Raw genomic sequence first — 25324 nt, 5'->3', positions numbered from 1 at the left:
CAAACAATATTAAAACGTGTACAGTAAAGAGATTAAATGATTACATCTTTGCACCACGAGTGCCCTGTCAGACATTTTGGCCAGCCAATCACATACCGCAGTACAACGGAGTGATAACTGCATGCCGTACAGGTTTGTACCGTGCATTTTGAATGGCTGCATTTGTAGGTGCGCTTTGCCTCCCTGATGACACGGGACAGGTTTGCCCTCGCAGTCCTGATGGCTGCCTTGTTGCCTGATCTGAACACAGAATCAGAAACAACATCTCTAGTACGACCATACTGAACACCAGAACACCCCAGGGCTGTGTACTCAGCCCACTGCTGTTCACGCTGATGACTCGTGACTTTACTGCTAAATAAAATTGCAAATTATATAATCAAGGTTGCCAATGACACGATACCACAAATGCTGCACACACAAAGTCTCCTTTATTGAGGACGATCCCTCCCACCCCTCCTGCAACCTCTTTGCCCTCCTACCATCTGGTAAAAGGTATTGCAATATACGGGTCAGCTCCACCAGACTCCGTAACAGCTTTTTTCCACAGTCTGTCAGGCTCCTCAACAAGCTCCTGGTACCGACTGTACCTACTCCAAATCTGGAAACTAATGTCAGGCATACTGTCTGATGTATTCTTTGCACAGTTCTGTCCACAATCCTGTAAAGTAAATTTCACTATGCACATTGCACTTTATGTACCCTGTACCCTGTCAGAAATGTCTATATCTACATTGTTAATAGCATTGTCTTTACAGTGCCTTGTCTGTATTTGCACTGTAGACCTGAATAACAATATCTTGCTCCTCTGTATACTTGTATATGGCTGGAATGACAAATGAACTTGAACTTGAATGCTTTCCAAATGACTACCAGGGGTAAATCCTTCTGGGCGTAATAGGCCAGCCGGAGTGTGATGCTGACCATATCAACTCCACTTCCAGTGTTGGATGGTTGAGAAAAATGGTGGCCCTTGCCCCCCATTCCCCTATGGGCCTTTATGGCCTGAAAACAGGCCCTTACTTACCTACCTACATGTAAATTATGTTATAAATAAATGGATCTTTAATATATGAGTATATGATATATGAATTACACTGGAAGGCACCTAAACATGAAAAAATAGTTGAATTTGTCACTTTTATAACCAAATCTTTGTATAAGCAAAGTAAAATAAAACAATAAAATAAATGTAAAATACAAATAAGTATCTAAACTGTTTTATTTATTAATTAGCAGAGAACATCAGAGAAATATAAAATAATGTTTGTTAATGGTTTTGACTGTATAGTATGTATAAAATGACTTGCTTGGCTGTTAACTGTTACCCTGGATTCTCAGTTATTAACGCTATCTTACTGCTGCACAAAAAAGTTTCAGTAGCAGATATTTGGCAGGGAAAAGAGGATTAGAAAAGGGAAAGATCATTCTTTTACCCTTGGAACTGGTGGGCCATGGTCATCTAGAAAAGTGGAATTTCCTGTAACATAAAAAAAAATAACCATAGGTTAATGCATGATTTTCAGATCATATCTTCTGCCATTCTGAGCTAAAAGTAAAAATTTAAAGAAAATATAAGATGCAAAACAAAGCACAACGTACAAAAGATAAGATAGTGTTTTTTTCATTTTGCAGATTTGATTTGAACATTGAAATGCTTTTAAGGCATTATTTATTGCCAACTCTTAACTAGAAACAATAATAGGAAACAAATCTGGGTCAAGAACTGTAGAAAGACAACATTTCATGATACTGAGTGTTACTGCACATTCTATTTTATCACCATATAAGTGAATAAATTTTAGAGTACACAGAGAACACATGACAGCAAAGGCATTGATCACCACAAAGGATGTTCTATAATTACTCCTGCAGGATAAAATACTTTTGTCTTTGTTATGAAAAAATAACAGGAAATTATGAAATGTGCTAAGGACTTTACAGAAAAGGACTGATGAAAATTGAGAAATCCAAATATAACATCTTTTTCTCATCAAATAAAAAAACAGTCTTACTATGTTGAAAATGTTAAACCTATAGATAGGTAAGAACAGTACAACACTTTCTATTCTATGTATTTTCTATTTTTTGCTCCATGTGAGTTCTTAATGGGAAGCTAATCAATTTCAGTTTACTATTTGGGGCATGCTTATAAATTTACTTTAAACACTTAAGAAGTCAATTGGGAATTTGACTAATTAATTTCCATCAAACCTGTAGAAGTTATCTGAGTTTCAGAACTGCTCTTAATCAGATGTGTTGCCTAAAATGTAACCAACTAGCCCTTTACAGAAGGTGAAATTCTGTTGCAGCATTAATTGTGGCAGCATTACAAAGGACCATTACACTTGTGTCTGTTCATCAACTGACCGACTAGTAAGAGCAGTTTAGTCAGAATGAACAGTATAGCGGCAAGGCTTATGAAAATAAAGGAATACGTTTGCTGCTCCCTTGCCAGTCTCTCTCCCCCTCATCTCAAGTGGTGCTTGATACAGAGAGGCCATTCCATTTGGTTCACAATTAAGGTGTTTTTTCTAGCCAACAGAGTGTCCTGATAAGGAACAACTCCCAAAGCTGAGATTCTCCAGCAACCCTAATAAACGGTCATCTCTGGCGCCTTACTGTCTGGGAAGATTGCAAGGGAGAGTATCATCCCAAGTTGTTTACAACCCTAAGGTAAGAATGCATTGTTACTCATCCTCAGCCAATCAGGAACTGGTGGGGCAGGTTAACCCCACGTGGGTCTCGGATGCCCACGGAACTTTCAACCAATGCACAACTGTAGTTTCTCCAGGTAAAACAGGCAGCACAGAGTTCCTCAGGGTGCCTCCTGGACATTCTCGACTCAGCGCGGACAATCATGAACGGCCAGTGTGTCCGAGTGTCAGAACTTTCCTTTGTTCTAAGAGTCGAAAATGGAGGTTGCCAACGCGTAACCAAAGGATCCACCCGAGGTTAGCACAGCAGCAAGCCTCGTGAACCCACCGCAAACGCTCACCTGATCAACAAGTGAACTATGGTCGGAGCTGTGGACAGCTGAATCTAAGTATTCAGAACTAGCGCTACATCAGGAATGAACCGGTCTTCTTCTTGTCTAAAGAGTGTGACCTGCTTGGACCTGCAGTCACTCTTCTCCTGTGCACAAACTCTGCTAGTAAGCCAGAACTAACTAGCAGGTCTTCAGAGAGCCCACTGCCAGCATCGCAGCAGGAATCTCTCCCACGTCGCACGCCGAACCAGCACTGCCTGGACACAGCAATAGCCTGCCACTGTCTTTCTATCCGTGGGAGATCTGAATCCGCAGAGATTGGATGAGTATTCAACATTCTTCATTACAGCTCGAGAATTAAATTGTTACCTCAACCCCAGTTGATATCAATTTAATTCCTATGAGTGATATACTTCCTTTTGAGTATCTAGAGCGAAGGGTTGTAATCCAAGTTCATTTACGAAATGGTCTAAATGAATGATATATTGAATGTATGTCCCTCTTGGTTTGTAACTCTTCGTGATTTGTATTCTGCTAACTCTCACGATAAGATCTGTTATGTTTATCTGCACATTTTATGCATTAATAAATGTATTCTCGTGTATTAGTAAAAGCGTAAACGTGTGCCTTGTTTGAGTTATCCCGCAAGGTTGATTCTAATAGTCATCAAAGAGTCATTTTGTGACTTACTGCTACAATTAACAATTGTCCCAGTAAATGCAGGTGTTATTGATGTAACAAAAACATGCATAACAAGCAACAAAGTAAAAGAACATATATCTGTGAAACAATATACTGTGAACATCAGTGCTTATTGTTCACTCAAGATTACAGTGTGCAGAGTTAATAACCTCAGAGTGAAAATACACATCAGCCATAATGTGTCACAGTCTAGCTCGAAAGGTTTTACCAGATAAATCACATTTATATTCTCAGACACAAGTAAATATGCATTTAATACTGAACTAAATATAAAAACGTGCCTTTGCAACAATAGTTTTGTTAAGAATGATGTGAATAATTAAATGTAATACTCCATTGTCCAGATGTCCTTGTTGAGTTTAAACTTCACACTGGTAAAAGCTGGCTGGGCTTCCGTAGCAGCTTCTCAGTACTGGAAGTGTCTTAACACTGGAAAGAAAGAGCTTTTGCCTTGCTTTGCTTAACAGCTTGCGGTATAATCCAGAAGTGACTGGAGAATGATGTTAGGGAAGGCACAGCGAGGAAGGTTGGGATGAAAGACAGGGGGCGGTGACTGAAGTGATCCGGGGAAGCGCAGGTGAAGGAGTCCAAAGGAGGTCCAATAGGGTTGCCGAGTCACATTCCATAATCCAAAAAGCCAGAAGATCCATCCGAGATGAACAGTTAAAAACCAGGGAAGAGGGAACTGGAACTAAGAACATGGAGGATTAAAAGCATAATAGGGCTAGGCGCTCCGAGCCCCGGACCCAGAGTCAGGACGCCATGCTGAAACCTATGGCCTCGGGCCACTCCTGGACCCAGTGGTAGGCAGGCTTCCAGGTGTCCATCTTCCAAAGCTGAGCACGGAACCATGGAGACAACAGACTTAAATAATAAGAGGGGAACAAGGGACAGGTGCACGTAATGAAAATAAATAATAAAAGAAAGGTTGGAGCACCCTCTAGATGAGAGATAACAACCATCACAGACAGCTCTGCCAAATTTGTGCCCTGCTGACTTTGTTTTTAATACAGTTAATGCAGTTTGTCTTCTTAATGTTAACAAAGTAGCTTGTCTAATTGCCTAATTTTGTTGATCAGGCAAAAATAACAGTGGGTTTGCAAACTCAATGTCTCTTCTATCTGTGGCAGAATTCTGTACTTTCTTGACTCACTATCTCAGCCTGGCTTCTTGGAGAAATGTCCTGACTTGAAGTCATTATAGTTATGTGTTCGTAAAGGTCAGTTGGCCAATTTTGAGAGAGATGTTCAAATCGCTAAATTAACCAGAAAAAAAGGACTTGGGTTCTAGTTGGTGAAGCACGGAGTAAAACGTGGCAGGCATGGCACGTCACAATGTGTCATACCGTGTCATACTACAGTTATGATAATAGTATCTGGAATCACCTTGTGGAGCCAGGTGGAGCTAATAAAGCTTAAAGTCTCATGTACAGCATTTCAGCTGTCACCAGAAAACACCCAATTCGAATCCCGGTCACTGCTGAGGGACAATCTTTTTCCAATTAAGAATTTAAGTTGTATACTCTTTAGACTTTTAATAATTTTAAACCATGTATTACAGCATGTTAAATCATTAAACGTTTAAAAGTCGGATATATTTTATAAAAGCAAGATTGCTCAGTTGGACAACAGTACAAACCTTCCACCTTCATCACAAATATTTTAATTATGCAGAAGTATTTTATGCATCAAAGTCTTTATGGAAGATATTACTAATAGTATTAATAATGAATGACCTTGGGCATGCTGTAAGTTCAAAGTAAAGTATTGGTCCACTTTCTTTGTAATGATCAGTTGTAATACCGCATCAGTTTAACTGTTGCGACACGAAAATACTTTATTTTTTCATTCACAAAAAGTAACACCACAACATTTCGTTGATCCGATTACGTATTCGTTTCCAATCATACAAAGTAAGTTTTGAGAATCTTCGATTCACCATGCCTATAATGTTTTCCCAGGGATTGCGATATTAATTTAGGAACATAAATATATTATGTAAACTATATACAACTGGTATTGGTATTGTATTCCACTTTCTTCCTAAACATTTTTAGCATCGAAGTCTTTCATTTGGCTACATACTGTGGTTATTTTGGAAAAGTTTTTATGTGCTCCTTCTGACTATATTTAGTTTATTTACATCGTAAAAAGTTATAATGTTTTAACCATTTCTGTGAATACTTAAGCTCATTATCGCAGTAAAAAAAAACTTTTAGAATTTGATTATATTGAATATTATACGGAATCGCGTATCTAAAGAAATTAATAATGATATAATTATGTTCATATACTGTAGTTGTGTGCCCTGCGTGCTGGAAGTCGGGGGTTTGAACCCAGCTGTCGCCATGAGTTTTCTTTTAACAAATAAACATTTCTTTGAAAAACTAAAATAACAAATATTATGGACACTATATTGACATTTTTTATATTTCTATATATCACAACATGTTCGAAGCTAAGTGATTTATAAATAACAACTTATAATTTCAAACTGCTACTGTACTGCCACTACTGTCGTTGTTACTGAAAATAAATATTATCGACACTATATTGAATTTGTTGGTAATTCTAAATATCTCAAAAACTTTCAAAGTTCACATCCTTGTGAAACAATCATGACTTTCTCATACAATCTAATGTTTGATGTTTTTTTATATTGAAACAGTGATCTTGACAACTCGTTCATAGAGCCCTACATTACAAACTTTCTTCGCAAAATTATTTAATTTAAACAAATGAAGGAAGAAGCATTATTTTTTCTATTGCCACATCGAGATTCTGACTGATTTAATTCCCCTCATTTAGCTGAAACAGATAAAGATGTTAATCATGCAATATTTACAGTAAGGCAACAAGTAATAGGTTTTTTCCATGTTGAAAAGAGAAGAGATAAAACACATTTTGACTGTAAAGCCTTCAGATATTAGCTCGTCAGTATAGTACATGTTTATCTGTACCATCTGTCGGGATAGACAACTTACTGCACTATAGCTCTGGTAAGGAGACAAACTATGGCCAAATAATGAAGGTGAAAAGAAATGGGAAGTCAACAAGAGACAGGTTGTGAAAACTGGGTGAAAACTCAGCTGAATCTCAAGATTTAAATCCAATAGAGATGGTATGGCATTCCCGACTCAAACAAGTATTGTACAGTGATATAAACATGGCTAATGTCATCGCACTGGGAAGCCGGCTTGCAGAGAGAACAGAGTTAGCTTGCAGAGAAAGTAATTGTCCTGCTTTTTGTCCATGACTTAATAAAAAGGTCAGTCTTGAACACGTTATTTATTACGGTTTATTTTTGGGCTTTACATTAACGTTTATAATAGAGAGTCCCCATTACCCCTTTTGTGTGTTTAAAATGTGTGTTTAATTAAATGCTTGTATTGATTCACAATCTGACAAAGCAAAGAAAATCGTTAGAAGATGTGGAAGTGCAACAATTTATCACAGTGCGAATTTTAATACTAATTATTGATTACTAATAGTTTATACACCTATACATTTAGATGTATATAAAATATTGAACTGTGACATAACAGTCGGCGCCGCCTCTTCTCTGACTGAGCTCAGCGGGTGGTACACTGTTATCTCAATAGTGCCACATTAAATAAAGCCACGAAAAAAGAGATTCACGATGCAAACCTGTGTAAGTCTGTGTAAAAAATCAGTTTGAATATCATGGGTGCTGTTTTTAAAAAGCTGTTGAGTAAAGAATAGGAATTGTCCTGCTGTCAGCAGTATTGTGAATATAGTTTACCCTTACCTGAATTAAAACAGGACATTTTAGGATGGAGCAGTGGCTCTGTGGCTAAGGATCTGCACCTGTGGCTGGAAAGATGCTGGTTCAAATCCCACAGCTGGCAGAAGAATCCTACTCTGTTGGGCTCCTAAGAAAGGCCCTTAACCCCAACTGCTCCAGGGGTGCTGTACAATGGCAGACCCTGTGTTCTGACCCCAGGCTGGGGTATGTGAAAAATAATTCCTAATGCAAGAAATTGTAAAGGGTTAATAAAGTGATGTTATAATTATTATAACGAAAGGGTTTCAGAAATTAAACAAAGCTTTATTCCCGTGCTTACAGCCTAGGTAATTGTAGACTGTGCCGTTCTGCTTCAAGTTAGCTTTGAAAACGATTTTGGCACTCCCGTAGCATTTTCATGAGACCTCCTAGAGTTACGAGAACACTTTCTTTTATGTTTTTGACAGGTGCATAAACTATTAGTAATCAATAATTAGTATTAAAACTCAAACCATGATAAATTGTTGCACTTTCACATCTTGTAAAAACATTTATTTGCAAGACTGTGTTAAAAAATACGTTAAATCTGACAAGAAAAAAAACAGGGTTCACTTTTTTTCTGTCTCTCCCTACTCTCTCTCACCCGTTGCGATTCAGACACCGAATCATTAAAAATGGGAACAGGTCAGGCAGGAAAAGGGAAGGGGGAGTAGGGAGGCATCTTCCCCCCTTTTTCTTCCTTGTGGTCAGCTTGGAATCTTTGTGTAAGCTGTAAGTCTTTTTTTTCTTATTAAACATTTTAAACACTTTAAATTTGCAAACGCAACATGCATTTCGTACAGATACAGTACAATCACATTTTCCCATCTTTTCGTGGTGTGAAGCAAATTAGCAGGTGGTTGAGAAAATAGTGCGCAACCCACAGAGCTCAGTCAGAGAAGATGCGGTGCCGTAAGGAGAGTGTTTACAGTGTTTATGGCACTGAGCGCGTCTGCCACATGTAAAGATTAGACATCTTTATTTTTTTTAAATACATTTGAGAAAAGTTTCATCTAAATAAATATCACAGACTATTTTTGATTGTATTTCTGAATCTTATGTCACAGTTCAATATTTTATATACATCTAAATAAAGTCAGGTGCATAAACTATTAGTAATCAATAATTAGTATTAACATTTGCACTGTGATAAACTGCAGTAAAAACATTAATTTGCAAGATTGTGTTCAAACATACGTTAAATCTGACTATCAAAAAGCCAAGGTTCACTTTTTTTCTGTATCTTCCTACTCTCTCTCACCCGCTGTGATTCAGACACAGAATGGTTAAAAATGGGAACAGGTCAGGCAGACAGGGTTAGGAGGGAGGCATCTTCCCACCTCTATGAGCCAAAGAGAAATGACTTGAGCGACGTACAGAGCCGAAAACGTTTGGTGCCGTCTCCTCCGCTTTCAAGGTACACTCCTTGTGGAAGAATTTTCGCCTCTAATGTTTACCCAGCTGCTAACACAGAAGCAAACAGAATACAAAATGTACTTGCGAGAACAGTGATTACAAACATGAAAAAAACATACTTACTTTATACTGTCATACTGTACAGTATATTAAAACACTCTATGGTCACTACACTGTGAGTAATGCTGCCCACTAAACCTCTTTTCCACAATTTCACGAAGGGCAAGGTCACGTAGCTGATTCACAGCTGGATACAATTTTTGCAAAAATTCTGATATTTGTCAACATATTTACTAAAACTATCCAACTCAGTATTTATGCATAATTAAAATATTTAGGATGAAGGTGGAAGGTTGTGTACTTTTGTCCAACTGAGCAATCTTGCTTTTATAAAATAGACGGACTTTTTCACGTTTAATCTTTAACATGCTGTAATACAGTTTAAAATGATTAAAAGTCTAAACAGTATACAACTTAAATTCTTATCTCTATTAATATAACTACCAAGTGGTATTAAATAAAAACAACTTTTTTTGTATAGATGACATTTTCTAAAATTTATAAAAAATAAAAACAATTACAATCTAATCTTTTCACGTGTGATCCCATTAGGAGGTACAATACGCTCCTGCTTTGTTTAACGATGGTATGAAAAATAAATCTAAATGGTGAGAAAGCTATGCTAAAGTTAATTAAGGGACTTAGAAGACAAAGATAATGATTTACGTTGCATTGTCAGATTGTGAATCAATAAAGGCATTTATTTAAACACGCATTTGTGATTTTAATCAACATGGGGGTAATGGGGACCCTCTATTATAAACATACAGTAAATGTAAAGCCCCAAAAATAAATCCACAGTAATAAATAACGTGTTCTACATTATTAATAATATCTTCCGTGTTACATTAACATTGGAATGTCCTTTTTTACAAGGGTAAAAATAGGTGATACACAAACTCTTCAGTTTACAGAGAAATTCCACCAGAGCCTCACAACATTGTCCAATAATACTCTTCTTGTGTCTAATTTTTAGTTAAGCAGGATTAAAGCTACAGTATACGAATATAATTATTAATTTCTTTAGATACGGGACTCCATATTATATTTTGCAAATTAATCATATTCTAAAAAGTATACATTTTTTACTGCGATAATAAGCGTATTTGCAGAAAAGGTTAAAACATTATAACTTTTTATAAAGTATATAAACTTAATATAGTCAGAACGAGTATAACCACAGTATGTAACCGAATGATGCTTAAAATGTTTAGGAAGAAAGTGGAATACTGGTGTGTATTTTTTATTTAAACTACCAATAACAGCCATATACAGTTTACATATGTTAATGTTCCTAAATTAATATCGTTTATGACCTTCAGATGCGTTGTGCTCCTCTTCTTTTTATGCTCAGCTATTAAAATTTCCCTTTCAATGTAAAATTCCATATAAATATTCAATACAGCAAGGAATAAACCTATTACTTGTTCCTTTGCATCTTATCAGAGGGGCCTCTTTAGCTAAATTCCTGTGCATTTAGGGAGAGGCACTAGCCTGCTCTGTTAAGGGACTAAAAGATTATTAGTAATCTTTTAATAACACTTAAAAGATGTATTATTAAACATCTGCCAGGGCTATTTTTCACACATATTTTTCTGTAGTGTCTTTAAAACCATACAGTATCATACTGTACTTGCTGTTTATGCAGTGTACAGTACTTGTAAAATATACAGATCAAAAAAGAGAATCCTAGCTACAACACATTTATATATTTTTGTGGTAAAGGGATACCAAAAAATCAGTATAAGTGTAAGATTTATACCTGAAATCTGAGCCTAAATAAAGTTAAAATCTTGAGAAAAAGAGCAATGTCGGAAGTGCACATTTTTTTCTGGAGCAGAAATACAAATAGAAAATAAATGCTTTTTGAGATCTCAAATCAAGGTCTCCGAAACAAATAAGAAAAAGAGCATTTTCACAGAGCAATTACTTTGTGTTTACATAGAATAATTAGATTTATGAGCAATCTAATTTCTTTTTAATCTAAACAGTGAACTTTTGGCCGCTGAAGATTGCAGCAGAGACAGCATTAGCTCTGCTTGTCATAGAAGTTCAGCCATGTCAAGTGCAATAATTTGGTGATCAGTAATAACAGTTTAAAATGGTATAAGGTGCCAGAAATGTGCCAGAAACTTCACAATTAAAAAGCTCTGTAGGACAAGTAAAAAAAGATAGAGAAAACTTCAGCTTTTTAAGGCTGAAACCAAATTTCAGTCTAACAAAGTAAGACAAACGAAAATTTAGGATGTTAAAGTGTTAGAGATGTAAATAAATGTAAAAATACAAAAAAACATATGAGCAAAAAGTTTTAGAAATGGAGCAGGTGTTACTTTGAAATTAAACAGAAAAAAGCCATGACCAGGAATGCAAGAACAGTTGCTTAAATATACAAAAAAAAACACAGAAAGCTGTGTGTTACAAAAGAACATGTGAACCTGAAGCAGATTTGGCAGAGAGTGGGGGCTTCAAATAAGTACGTACATTTCTGGCAGGGATAGTATGAAGGTTTGATGGGATAATCAGAAAATTAACACACATGAAAAACATAGCAATTCTGTCAGAGAGCCTTATATGAATTTAATGGCAAAAGGGTTTCATGGAAGGTTTCTGAAATAGTTGGACATTCAGGTAGATTGCCAAGTGAAAGGATTTGCAAATATATTTTTTAAAGCAAATCAGTTTTCCAAGAAAGTAATTTAGCCTTTGTCACTAATGGAACCACTAAATAAAGACATAAATATAGAAATCTAAATATTTGTTTATTTAATTGTTTATTCAAGCACCATGAACTTAGGATTCAGAGAATGGCTGTCAGGCTGAGCTTAGTGCATATTTTGTCACAGAGTTGGTGCAAGATGTTAACAGTGAAAACAGGTATTTAGAAACATTTAGTCTGAAGGAGATTTTCAGAAAAATTATAAATCTAACAGCATAGGGCAAGCACAGAAAATAGGAACAGTAAGACAGATCAGTATGTAAAGCCATTTAGCAAAGAGGGTGTGAGAAAAGTGACAAACCACAATAGTTAACATTTTTTTCTGAACCAAGGAAAATCTGATCATGTTTCTCTAACAATAATAAACTTCATTTAATATAGCACCTTTTAAAGTGGCATCTGAAAGCAATACAGTAGGTGTAAAAACAGTTATAAAGACCACAAATTACAAAATAAATACATACAATATAAGACAAGCAGTTAGAAGTGCTACCGAAGCTAGAAACAAAGCAGATACAGACACTAAATAACAGCCTTCTGAAAAGAAAGGTTTTGAGTTTAGGTTTTAATGCACTCACCGGGGATACAAATCAAGAGCTCTGGGGTGCAACTAGAGAAGGCCCTGTCACCCATAGAATGTGCTTTAGATGATCTTGAGGACAGCTAGACCAGAGTCAGATGAACGAAGAATGCAAGGTGGGAAGTAGACAGATAATAAGCCAAATACAGATGCAGCCATTCAAAATGCGTGGGCGATACTGCATTATTTTCCGGTACGCTGTACGCAGTCTACCGCAAGCTACCGGTAAATACCGCGAGTTACCGGTAAATACCGCTAGTTACCGTAAATTCTCCTATAATACGACAAGCAAAATAATAGTATCCGGAATTTCTGCAAGGTGGAGCTAATAAAGCTCAACCTCTCATGTTTGAGCTGTGGCCATCAGTCTTTAACAAAGATATCACTAATAGTATTAATAATGAATGACCTTGGACAAGCTGTAAGTGTAAACTCAAAGTATTGCCCTGGTCAGCATTCTTTTTTTCATTGTCCGTCTTTGTAAAAGTAACACCACAGCATTTCGCAATCACGCATTTGTTTCCAATCATGCAAAGTACAGTGATTCACCATGCCTTTCACATGCTCATAAAAGAGATTGATTTAGGAACATAAACATATTACCGTATGCAAACTGTACTGTATACAGTATGTATATGTATATTTAATGTCTTAACTGTGCCCGTTTAAGTATTGAATATTCATATCTAATTTTACCACTGAAGGGAAATCTTAGTAGCTGAGCATAAAAAGAATAGGAGCATACTGCAACGCGTGTGAAGGCCATAAACGATATTAATTTTGGAACATAAACATACAGTATATAGCTGGTCTTGGTACTTTAAAGAAAAAAATACACACCAGTATTCCATTTCTCCCTAAACATTTTAAGCTTCAAAGTCTTTAACTAACGTGATACCGGAGTCAACAAGCATACTTTTAGAATTTGATTAAAAGGGAATATAATATGGAATCGCGTATCTCAAGAATTTAATAACGGTATGATAATATTCGTGTACTGCGACAGGGCTGTGTAAGGCTGTTTCGCCTCCCTGTTCATGCGAGTTGTCTTGTAGCCTACTGGTCTAGGTGCGTGACTAACAACGCACAGGTTGTGTGTTCAAATCCAGCTGGTGCTGGACTTTTCTTTTAACAAACATTTCTTCGAAAAAATAGAATAGCGATATTATGGACAATCAATTGACTTTTATATTTAAAAATATCGCAACATGATCGATATTTGCGATATTTTGAACATATCTTCCCTTCTGACAGCGGTTCCTGCTTCTATTGTGTGTGTGTGTGTGCAACAGAGTAAATGTTTATAGAGAAATGGAGGCTGGACAGGATGCGTTACAATATAAACATTTATATTGATTTAAATCGTGTTCTGATTTAAATCGCAAACGCATGTTTAATTATGTGTGTTTTAATCATAATCAGGCTAATGCATTTCCACATTTTCTGTATGAACCAGCTTAGAGGTTCATACAGAAAGACAGCTTGTGTTTAAATTGAGTGTAAGGTAATTTATGCTTCTAAAGTCATGGTCAGCATTTATTATTGTACTGTGCTGTAAACTTTTTCTGTGCCTAGTCACATTATTTTATAGCGTTTTTATTGCGTTATTAAATCGGGTGGTGCTGTGTGTTAGTTTCCTGACTCCCATGTCACATGGTCTGTGATTGAATCCCATGGAACTATGACTTTATTTTTTAACAAACATTTCTTTGAAAAAATGAAACGTTTCCCTTGGCCAGAGATTAAATAAAACCTCACTTGCACCAAACAAATTTATATTTCTAAATATCACAACATGATCGAATTTCGATCATGATCAATGATGATCGAAGTATTTTTAATAACAATGAATAGTCACCTATGCGTTACAAAATATACATTTATATTGATTTGAATCGCGTTTTGATTTAAATCGTAAACGCGTGTTTAAATATATGTGTTTAAAGGCGATATACTGTATAAAAGCGCTGATTCCTATGGAGTGTGTTCTGCCGGGGATTCAAAAAAATAATTTTAAATAGGCTGATAAAGCTTAGACTACTGTAACTGTATTCTAGCCTGTATTACAACAGAACATTGGACAATGCAACGTAAGTTGCAAAAATGCACTTGGAATCTGTCCAAGCCCTCCTACAAAAATTATTTAAACTGCAACACTGATCATTCATCTCTAAATAAACTTTATTTTATATAGCGTTTTAAGCGAATAGGTAATTAGAATTAGATTAGAAACCTAATCGCTTTTTCTACATAAACACAGCGTGATTCCTTTCTGAAAATGCTTTTCCTTTATATTTACAGTAGGCTCAGATTTCAACTATAGATCGTATTATTATAAACTTTCTTGGAAAAATGTATTTTATGTAAACCATGATTGCTATTAATTCATTTAGGGCTAAAATACGTTCATTGTCTTCCAATCGAGTCGAGTTGACATTGGAAGCTTGCCACACCCGGACTGTTAAACCAACGCATTAGCACGTCAAAGCCCATTGAGGGTATTGAGCCAGTATTGGCTTTAGTATTCCCCCCCTCTCCCCTCAATTCAATTCAATTCAAGGTGTTTTATTTGCATGACAGATGGGTACAAGCAGTGTTGGGTATGTATATTGTAACGCTTAGGGCAGACAGACACTGTGTAAGAGCCGGCGTACCAGAGCAGCGCACCGAGGGAGCGTCTGCATTTATAACTTAGTTTTTAAAATTAGTCAAGCAATATGAAGCATCTCCTTTTACTTTTAAGTCCCTTAAATACATTGAATTATAACTGTACATACTGTCTTCATATTTGGCCAGGGCTTTAAAGAGAAGGCGCGCCAAAAAATTTTGGTGCCGTCGTCTCCGCTTTAAAGGTACCCCCGTACTGGAAGAATCTGACCTCGGAACGTTTGCCCAGCGTACTATTAAACCAACGCATTAGCATGTTAAAGCGATTCTATTGAGGGAGTAGCCCAGCTACCACTTAACACTGTACTTCCTACTTTGAATACCTTTGAAACCAGTTTAATTCATCACAGCCAGCACTCCGGGAGAGAGGGGGTTGAGTAGTGGAGGCAGGCGAGATTTCCAGCGAAAGACACCTCCCCCTCAAAAACCCAGTAAGCAGTAATGCTTTCCCTATTAATCAAATTCTAAAAGTCCGCTTTGTTTACTCTGATAATGATCGTATTGGCAGAAAAGGTTAAAACGATCACTTTTCACAAAGTATATAAACGTACAGTAATATGGTCAGAAGGAGCACGTAAAAACGTTTACAAAATAACCACATGTAAGACTTTGATGCTTAAAATGTTTAGGGAGAAAGTGGAATAGCGGTGTGTATTTTTTCTTTAAAATACCAATACCAGCCATATACAGTTTACATGATATGTTCCTAAATTAATATCGTTTATGACCATGTGAAAGGCATGGTGAATCGGAGATTCTCAAAACTTACTTTGTATGATTGGAAATGAATATGTGATCGGATCAACGAAATGCTGTGGTGTTACTTTTTGGCACTGAAAAAATAGTATTTTCGTTTTCTAAGACAGTTACAAAGAATGTGGACCAGGGTAATACTTTGAGTTTACAGCTTGTCCAAGGTCATTCATTATTAATACTATTTGTAATATCTTCGGTAGAGATTTTGATGCATAAAATATTTCTGCATAATTAAAATAATTATGATAAAGGTAGGTTGTGTACTTTTGCCCAACTGTGCAATCTACCTTTCAAAAAATATACCAACTTTTTAATGAATGATGATTAACATGCTGTAATACACAGTTTATAATTAAAAGTCTAAAGAGTATACAACTTAAATTCTTAATTGAATAAAGATTGTCCCTCAGCAGTGATCGGGATTCGAATCTGGCGTTTTCTGGTGACAGCTCAAATGCTGTATATGAGATGTTAAGATTTATTAGCTCCTCCTGGTGGTTTTAGAAGGTGATTCCGGATAGTATTAACATAATCTAATTTGTGTACGGTAATTTGCGGTATGACGTGAAATGACACGTTATACCACGTTTTGATGCAACACGCCCATCGCGTTATGCAGCAGCATACCCAGCTTGTTTTGAATGACTGCATCTGTAAGCTTAATGTAACACATATGGCCGGCACTGCAGGTTGTGCGAGCTGGCATACCAGCGCGGTGATGTCACCGCCCTTCCCTGTGGATAGCAGAGTCCTTAGGCTGAGGGGAGATCTCCCTTTAGCTCAGCTGGCTGTTTCCCTGTTGAGTGACACTGGAGGCCTGGGTTTGAATCCCCAGCGGTGGGGGGCCAACCTGAGGCAACAGTGGCAAGGGCACATACCCATGTGAACCTGAGTTGTGCATCTATATTCATTTTTTAGAGCAGAGGCTTCTTCCTTCCTGACCTTGCATTTAGGGCAAAGTTGTGCAGTTTCTTTCGGATGGTTGACTCATGCACTTTGACATTGACTGAGGCAAGACTTGCCTTGCCCTTGATGCTATCCTGGGGTTCTTGAAGACTTCCTGCAGCATCTTTCGGTCAGCTCTTCGGCTGAATTTGGTGGGACGACCAGGCCTAGATAGATTGCCAGTGGTTTGACATTTTCTCCATTTGTAAATGATCTTTCGGAGAGTGGAGTGGTTGACTACAAATTGTTTGGAAATGGCTTTATAAAACTCTTACTAGACTCACAGGCTTAAACAATCTTTTTTCTGAAGGCCTCAGAGTGCTCTTTTGATCTTGGCATGATGTAGCCACACACCTCAATTGCTAAGACCAAACCAGACCACAGGTTTCTGATGTTTATATAAGGCAGTGCCCTCCAAGCTACTCTAATTATGTTCTAATCATTTGCACCTGTTTTGGTGCACCTGATTCTAATTTTAGGCATCTGATGCAATGATAAAGGTAGGGGTGTGCTAACTTTTTCTGCACAAGGAAATTGCATTTCTGTTGATTTAAATGCAAAATGTGATTTTTCAATGTTGTTTTTTAAAATTAGATCACCTTCATATATCACTATTTTTGAAATGATGATCAAATATCATTTTGTCCAAAAATGTAAAAAAAGACAAACCTTTTAATCAACCCATTTCTTATAGCTTTTAAAGTCACACAATGTCTGAGTTAGGCAGGGACACAACATTGTTCCTTATTTTTGTTTTGCTTCACAAAATTTAATCAGTTGCCCATTGTGCTAGAACCCAGTTCTCCTCCTTGTTCCACAGTTTTTACCACAGCTACAATTTGCAGGACCATCTCCCATTCCCGTTCCCTTTAATATCTCTTTCGTTAACACCTCTTTCAGGCTATTTTCTCTCAGTTTTTGAACAGGTTTGCATTGTACTTCTCTTATAAAACAAACCCTTCCCCTGATTCCTCATCCTTCAGAATTATCAATGTTTCTCCATGAAACCTTAATACACACAGTGCAACACCACCTGTCTGCTATCCACTTGAAGCACTCACTGCCTGACCCTCCAGGGCCAACCCTGGGCATAGACAAGCTGGCAACTGCCTATGGCCCCAAGAAGCAGAATTGATTTGAAAAAAACGTAGGAATTGTACTTCCATCCATTCATTGTCTAACTACTTTATCCAATTCAGGGTTACAAGGAGTGGGGGTTACACCATGCACAAAGCAATGTACATTCCAAATGGGTTGCTTGTCTATCACAGGGCACTCACAGACAAAAATGCATACACTCACATCAGAGCCAGTTTTCCCAGAAGCCAGTTAACCTACCAGTATGTCTTTGGACTGAACTGTTTCTTTGTGGATGACTCACCAAGTTAAAAAAGGCATTATAACCTTTAAGGTAATGATAGATCATTTAGAATCAGTCATCTCACATATTTCATGCAGGATTGGTCCGTAGTATACTATTTCCAGGTGGATTTGACAAACTAAGCTGTTATGTCCTTAAACATAAGGGTAATACACTCCTAGTTAACTTAGTGAACTCTTAGTACGCTGGTCAAACATTCCGAGGTCAAATTCTTCCAGCACGGGGGTACCTTTAAAGTGTAGACGACGGCACCGAACTTTTTAAAGCCCTGGCCAAATATGAAGACAGTACGTACAGTTATAATTCAAACGGAATTAAAAACTACACATCCCAGTTACCATGGTGGTGCTTGTAAGCCACTCCTATTTGGCAGTTTAGTTATGGAGGCGAGAAGACGCCCCCACCCCCCCTCTCTGGGTGCCTGCTTTGCCGCCATCTTTAACCGTTCTGTATCCGAATCGTAGTAGCTACGCGTACAAAATAAAGTTCATCCCAGCTACAAAACATATAAATTTTTGTGGTAAGAGGGAGCAAAACATCAGTATTTACTGCTATTAATTAGTTTACAATTTATAGTTGAAATCTGAGCCTAAATATAAAGTTAAAATCTCAAAGCAATGTAGGAAATACAGAGAAAATAAATCCTTTCTGACATCTAAAATCAGTTTCAATCAAGGTCTCTAAAACGAACAAGAAAAAGAGGATTTTCAGAGGGTAATTACGCTATGTTTATTTAGAATTTATAAAGAATAAGTGATTTATGAGCAATCTAATTTCTTGTTCGTTAAAAACAGTGAAATGTCAGCTGCAAAAGATCGCACCAGAAACAGCACTCTCTCACTGCCTGTCATAAACATTCAGGAAAGGCTGAATGAAGTCATGTCAAGTACAATAATTCGGTGATCAATAATAACAGTTGTAGGACAAGAAACAAAAGATAGTGAAAACTTAAGCTATTTAAGGCTAAAACTCAAATTCATTCTACAAATTAAGGCAAATGAAAATTCAGGACGTTAAAGTGCTAGAGGTGTAAAAAATACAAAAATGCACATGAGCAAAAAGTTTTAGAAATGGAGCAGGTGTTGCTTTGAAATAAGCAAACAGAAAAAAAGCCATGACTATAGTGCAGAAGAGGGATGCAGGAACACTTGCTTAGATTTAAAAATCACAAAAAAGTGTATGTTACAAAAGAACATGCAAACATGTTCATCATGTACATGAACATGTACTGTACATCAATTTCCCTTCATGATCAATAAAGTCTTATCTATAATCATGCAACAGCGTGAGGAATCAGAAAATTAGCATGCATAAAAAACAGCAATTCTGTCAGTGAGCCCTAAATGAATTAATAGCAACCATGGTTTCATGGAGGGCTTCTCAGATAGTTGGGCATTCATGTAGATTGCCAGGTGAACGGATTTGTAAACATATTTTGTTAAAGCAAGTCAGTTTTTTCCGCAACACATAAAAGACATTTTTCCAAGAAAGTTTAGCCTTTGTCACTAATGAAACCACTAAATAAAGACATAAATATAGAAATCTTAAGATTTGTTTTATTTAATGTTGGTAGCAGGATGAACTGTCAGAGTGTATATTTTGTTGCAGAGTTGCTGCAAGATGTTAACAGTGAAAAAAGGTATTTAGAAATGAGTTATTTCAAGAAGAAAATGTTCAGAATAATTGCAAATCTAGCAGGATAGAGAAAGCACAGAAAACAGGCAGTTAGATTAATTAGATTAGTATGAAAAGTCATTTAGCAAAGGGAATGAATAGAGTGACAAACTAGTATACTTTAGATCTTTTTTTCTGAACCAGGGAAAATCTGATCATGTTTCTCTATAACAATAATAAAAAAACTTTATTTTATATATCACCTTTAAAAGTGGCATCTCAAAGCAATACAGTAGATGTAAAAACAGATAAAAGGACCACAGATTACAAAGTAAATACATATAAGAAAGACAAGCAGTTAGAGGTGCTACCAAAATTAGAAGATACAGACACTATATCGATTGAAAAGAAAGGTTCTGAGGTTAGATTTAAATGCACTCAGGGTACGTGACTGATATCACTGGGAATACAAATTGAGAGCTCTGGGGTGCAGCTAGAGAAGACCCTGTCACCCACAGAATGTAGATGTTCTTGAGGACTGCTAGAAGATCAGAGTCAGACGGACAAAGGTGGGGGAGTAGACAGATAATAAGCCATATACTGTAGGTACTGAATGAGGATGAGGATTTTGAAGTTGACTCGAAACCTGATAGGTAACCAGTGCAAGGACTTGAAAATAGGTGTAATGCATCCCTAGGATTAGGATTCTCGCTGTCATATTCTGAACATATTGAAGATTGCTCAGTGTGGATTTAATTTCCCCAGTGAACAGGATGTGCATTTATCAATTCTAGAAAAAAAAGCCATTCTTAGTTTCTCTACTTCCCTTTAAAATAAACTAATTTTCCACATTGCAGAGTATTACATGGCCAGTATTTTCACATGATATTTGTGATTTAAACAAATTAACACAAGCAGCTTTTGGGGATTTAAGTGTTGGCTGAGTTATTGCAGGATAAAAGACTAGAGATGTTGGTAAGAAGAAGGTAATTTTGGGAAAGTTGAAGAATACACTGATAACAAGAACACTTCCTAATGGGGTTAGGCATACTTTTGATAAAGATGATGAAGTTAACAGACTGTATGTTTACATAGATACAGTCTGTTAATGAGGATTGTATTTTAGATTTTGTGTAGTTGCTAGCATTGAACTGTGCGTTGGATCTACATGAATTTAAGGAATGGGCAAACATAGCTGATGCGGATTCACAGAGCCAGCATATTAAGATGTTTATAATTAGAGGCAATTTGTTTAAATAACTAGGTATGGATACTGATGTGCAAGAGAGGTGGAAAGGCTGTTTCCTTAAGCCAGCACTATAAAATGTTTTATTCTCAGTGAGATGCTGCCATTTCATAGTGGGTTTCTAACACTGTGTATAGTTCCATCCACACACTGCCTTTACTTCCATCCATTTCTAATCTCTTTATCCAGTACAGAGGATTTGGAGCCTTTCCCAGTAAGCAACGGACACAAGGCAGAATACACACTGGACATAGCGCCAGTCCATCACAGGACAGATAGACACAAACACACACCAGGGCCAGTTTTCCCATAAACCAATTTACTTACCAGTATGTTTTGGAGTGCGAGAGGGAGTCATATCACACATATGGAGAAAAACCATGTAACCCAGAAAGAACATGCAAACCCCACACACACAGGATGGCAGGAATTGATCCTAGGACCCCAGTACTGCAAGATAGCAATGTTAACCACTTCGCCACCATTATAAATGGATGGATATCTTAGTTATCTTTCTAGTTCACAGGTTTTCATGCATTATTTAATTTTGAGAGCCACTGAGACATCAGGTACTACTGTTGTATTTATGAAAAAGAAACAAAACAAAAAGCATACTAACACCTGTGCCATCCTACTCCTTAGTTAATACATTTTATTATTCATAAACAGTTAACATTGTTAGCAAAATATTTTGAATTATATTTAACCCTATTTTTTCTTTAGTTTTGTATTTAACTTATTATATGATAGTCAGACTTAATGTATATTTGAACAATGAAAATATATTTTTACAAGATGCAGGGGAAAGTGCAACAACTTATTACAGTGCTAAATTTAATATTATTGATTGCTAATAGTTTATGCTAACACCTAACTTTCTTAATTAGATGTATTTAAAACAGTGAACTGAGTGTTACATAACATTCAGAAATACAATCGAGAATAGTTTTGTGGTGTTTGTATGGATGAAATGTTTCTAAAATGTATAACGTGACGAAATTAAAGACTGTAATCTGTAATCTTTCCACTTGTAATGTCATTAGACAGAACAACAAGTTTCTGCTTTGTCTATGGATGGTATCAAAAAGTAGTCTTAGTGGTGAGAAAGCTGTGCTTAATGATAATGAAGGGACTTAAAAGTAAAAAGAGATGCTTCATATTGCTTGATTAATTTTAAAAACAGTTATACATGCAGACGCGATTGCTGCCATAAGCACGCCAGGCAGCAGAACGTTCGTTCTGTACTGCTGAGCTCCACGCCTCCTCCCACTCTCGGTGCCGCGCCCCTCTCTGACGGAGCACAACAGGAAGAGAAAAGAATGGGATTTTTTCTCTTCGAAACGTGTGTTGTCTTTATGAAATTCGTGAATTTTAAACGTTTAATTAAGAAGTAAAAACCTTACAACGTACACAAAGATTCTGAGCTGATCACGAGGAAGAAAAATCACCCATTTTCCATGCATAAAAAGTGGTTTTTAACTCTCGAAACCTGTTTTTATAGGTTTTAAAGTTGTGCAATGTGTAAGTTAAGCAGGAACACATCATTATATCTCATTTTTTATTTCTTTTTAAAAAAAATAAAAAATCGTTTGCCCAGCCTACTTAGTAAACTGCAGATGGTTGTGTGTTTGTGTGCTCTATACCTATGTAATTTTGAGCTCAGAAGAATATGCTGAGGCTGCTAGGTCTTTTTTGCCATTATTACTCTGTGGCCAGAAGTTATATAGCACTAGTAATTTAATGGTAGAACAAGAAACTAAAAAAGCAAGGCAAATAGAATGTGTAGATGTAAATTGCAAAAAGAAAGAAATGTATATGAGTTCAAAGTGATGTTCTATCATGAATTCTTTCAAAAAGTACCAGATTTTATAGATGTTTGCTGAATTAAATATGGTAGTGTTTCTTATTGATCTTATTGATAATGATATGGTACAAATCTGTATGTGATAAAAAATGCACAAAACATATTGGCAGATCTTGTGAGCTTTGCTCTCTATTGTCTGGAGTGTTATCTTTATGATGCTCAAAACCCATGCATGATAAATCAAGATATTTTTTCATTATGTAGCATTACCAAGATACAATGTGTAGGCATCTGTTAGAGAATTACTGACACTAGAAGAATAAGAAAATACTCTGTCCCAAAAATTAGCCCACCCAAACGTTTTAATTACCAGAATTCAAACACATATACCAGGAGTTTTGCTACATACTTTATATACAGCTCATGTTTAGGTCAACACTAGATGTAGTTCTTTTCAATAATGGTGAACCACAGATATTCTATAGTAACAGAATTAAAAAAGACAGCACTGAAAATGAAAAGGAGTGACCAACATGTATACCAGGATGCTGACTATGTACAACAGCAAACCATCCAATAATATCACAGATCCTGGGTGGAGATATTTTACCATGTATAGAATGATCTCTCAACACTAGACCTAATGTAACGTTTTTCCCATATTTTAGCCTCAAAGTTTAAGTACACAGAAAATATTTTCTGTGGGCTGGCTTGATAAAGTAGATATCTTAATAGTAATCTAAAATATGTTGTTTTTTACCTTAGGTTTGACATACATTTTTGCAGTGTAAAATAATGGTCATAGTGATGGCAAAATATTGCTAAATATGTGTGATTGAAGGCCAAAAATATGTGCAGCTGTGAACAGACGGGAAAAGGGCTAGTCATGAAAAATGTCCAAGTGTTTTAATACACTGCACATACAGATGCTGCCATTCAAAGTGTGCGGTAAAACCCCGTACTGCATGAAATTATCTACAGTTTAGCGTGTGATTGGCTAGCCTAAATGACCGACAAGTGGCCCTCGTAGAGCATTGGTTGTTAGTGAAACGATTGAATCATTTAATCTCTTTACTGTGCATGTTTAAATCCACTTAATATTGAATATTAATATAGAATTTTACAACTAAAGGGAAATTTTTGTAGCTGAGCATAAAAAGAAGAGGAGAGGAACATGTCTGAAGGTCATACACAATATTATTTTAGGAACATAAACATATTATGTAAACTGTATTTGGCTGGTATTGGTAGTTTAAATAAAAAATACACACCAGTATTCCACTTTATTCATAAACGTTTTAACTATCAAAGTCTTTCATTCGGTTGCATACTGTGGTTACTTTTGAAAAGTTTTTACATGCTCCTTCTGACCATATTAAGTTTACATACTTCATAAAAAGTTATAATGTTTTAACCTTTTCTACTAATACTTGCTATGCAAAAAGACAAATTCCTTATGCAAGAAATTGTAAAGGGTTAATAAAGTAATGTTATTATTACTATTAATATTATTATTATTATTATTATTATTATTATTATTGTTATTGCAGTAAAAGAAATGCTTACTTTTTAGAATGTGTTTAATACGGAATATAATACGGAATTGCGTATCTAAATGAATTAATAACGACATAATTATATTCATATAGCTCAAATTATTACAGTAGTAAACGTTCTTTGTAAAGATCTGCATCAATTTGACTCATTCACCCACGATAACTAGGAAACCTTTTGCCTGCTCTTTTCAGCTATAGCTTAAGATGTCAAGCGACGTGTTGGTGTAATGGCTTTGGCGTGTGACTCGCATGCTAGAGATTGGGGGTCTGAACCTAAAATAGTAAATATTATCGACATTATATTGAATTTGTTGGTATTTCTAAATATCACAACACATTCAAAGTTAAGCGATGTAGTAATAACTAATAATTTCAAACTGGTTGTATTATAAAATTGGATTTTGTTCAGGGTTATTTTTTACTGCTTTCACAAACTTCAATTTATTAAACGTCTATTTTTGAGAAAGGGTGTTCCAGACCTCTTATTTCTGAAACTCCCCATGTATTCCATGTTTTAACCTTTTCTATGAATACTTGAGCTCGTTATCGCAGTAAAAACCTCATAATTTTTAGAATCTGCTAAATATGGAATATAATATGGAATCCCTTACCTAAAGGAATTAATAACGATATTAATTTAAGGATCTAAACATATGTATTTATATAGCTGGTAGTATTGCTGTAATCCACTTTCTTTGTAAACATGTTTTAGTTTTAATATGACTCATTCACGCATAATTAATTTAGAAACATTCTTAAGCTGTTCATCTCAGCTGTGTTTCCGAGCAGCCCGTTGGCACCTGCTTTGGGCACAAGTTTTTCTTCTAACAATGACTTAAAAAAAAATAAAATAGTAAATGTTATGTAAACTATATTAACATTTTTTGCCTTTTTATATTTGATAACATATTGAATGTTAAGTGATATTAATAATAAAATAAAAAAGTGAATGACACAGACCCTGCAACCTACATATTTAAACATTGCGATTTGTGAAACATTTCACAGCTTTTATTTATACAATATCTAGTACCTGGTTGCATTTTTAGAAACCTAAAGCAGATCCCAGGTGCAAGTGACTTCATAATGCAAGAAGGCATTATGATATA

The 25324-nt window shown here is 36.1% G+C and overlaps 1 protein-coding gene across 2 annotated transcripts in view; it reads right to left on the bottom strand.

Annotated features, from left to right (window-relative positions):
• usta (uronyl 2-sulfotransferase a) overlaps positions 1–25324 on the bottom strand; it is a 276356-nt gene that overhangs the window by 147450 nt on the left and 103582 nt on the right. For both annotated transcript variants that reach the window (XM_006625869.3, XM_015349170.2), the window contains exon 2: positions 1437–1480. In XM_006625869.3, the coding sequence (XP_006625932.2) occupies positions 1437–1480 (44 nt within the window). The remainder of the gene's footprint in view (positions 1–1436; positions 1481–25324) is intronic.

This window comes from Lepisosteus oculatus, chromosome 2 (genome assembly GCF_040954835.1).
Source record: "Lepisosteus oculatus isolate fLepOcu1 chromosome 2, fLepOcu1.hap2, whole genome shotgun sequence".
Classification (NCBI taxonomy): domain Eukaryota; kingdom Metazoa; phylum Chordata; class Actinopteri; order Semionotiformes; family Lepisosteidae; genus Lepisosteus; species Lepisosteus oculatus.
The sequence above is the reverse complement of the archived record's forward strand: the minus strand, read 5'-3'. Positions and strand labels throughout refer to the sequence as shown.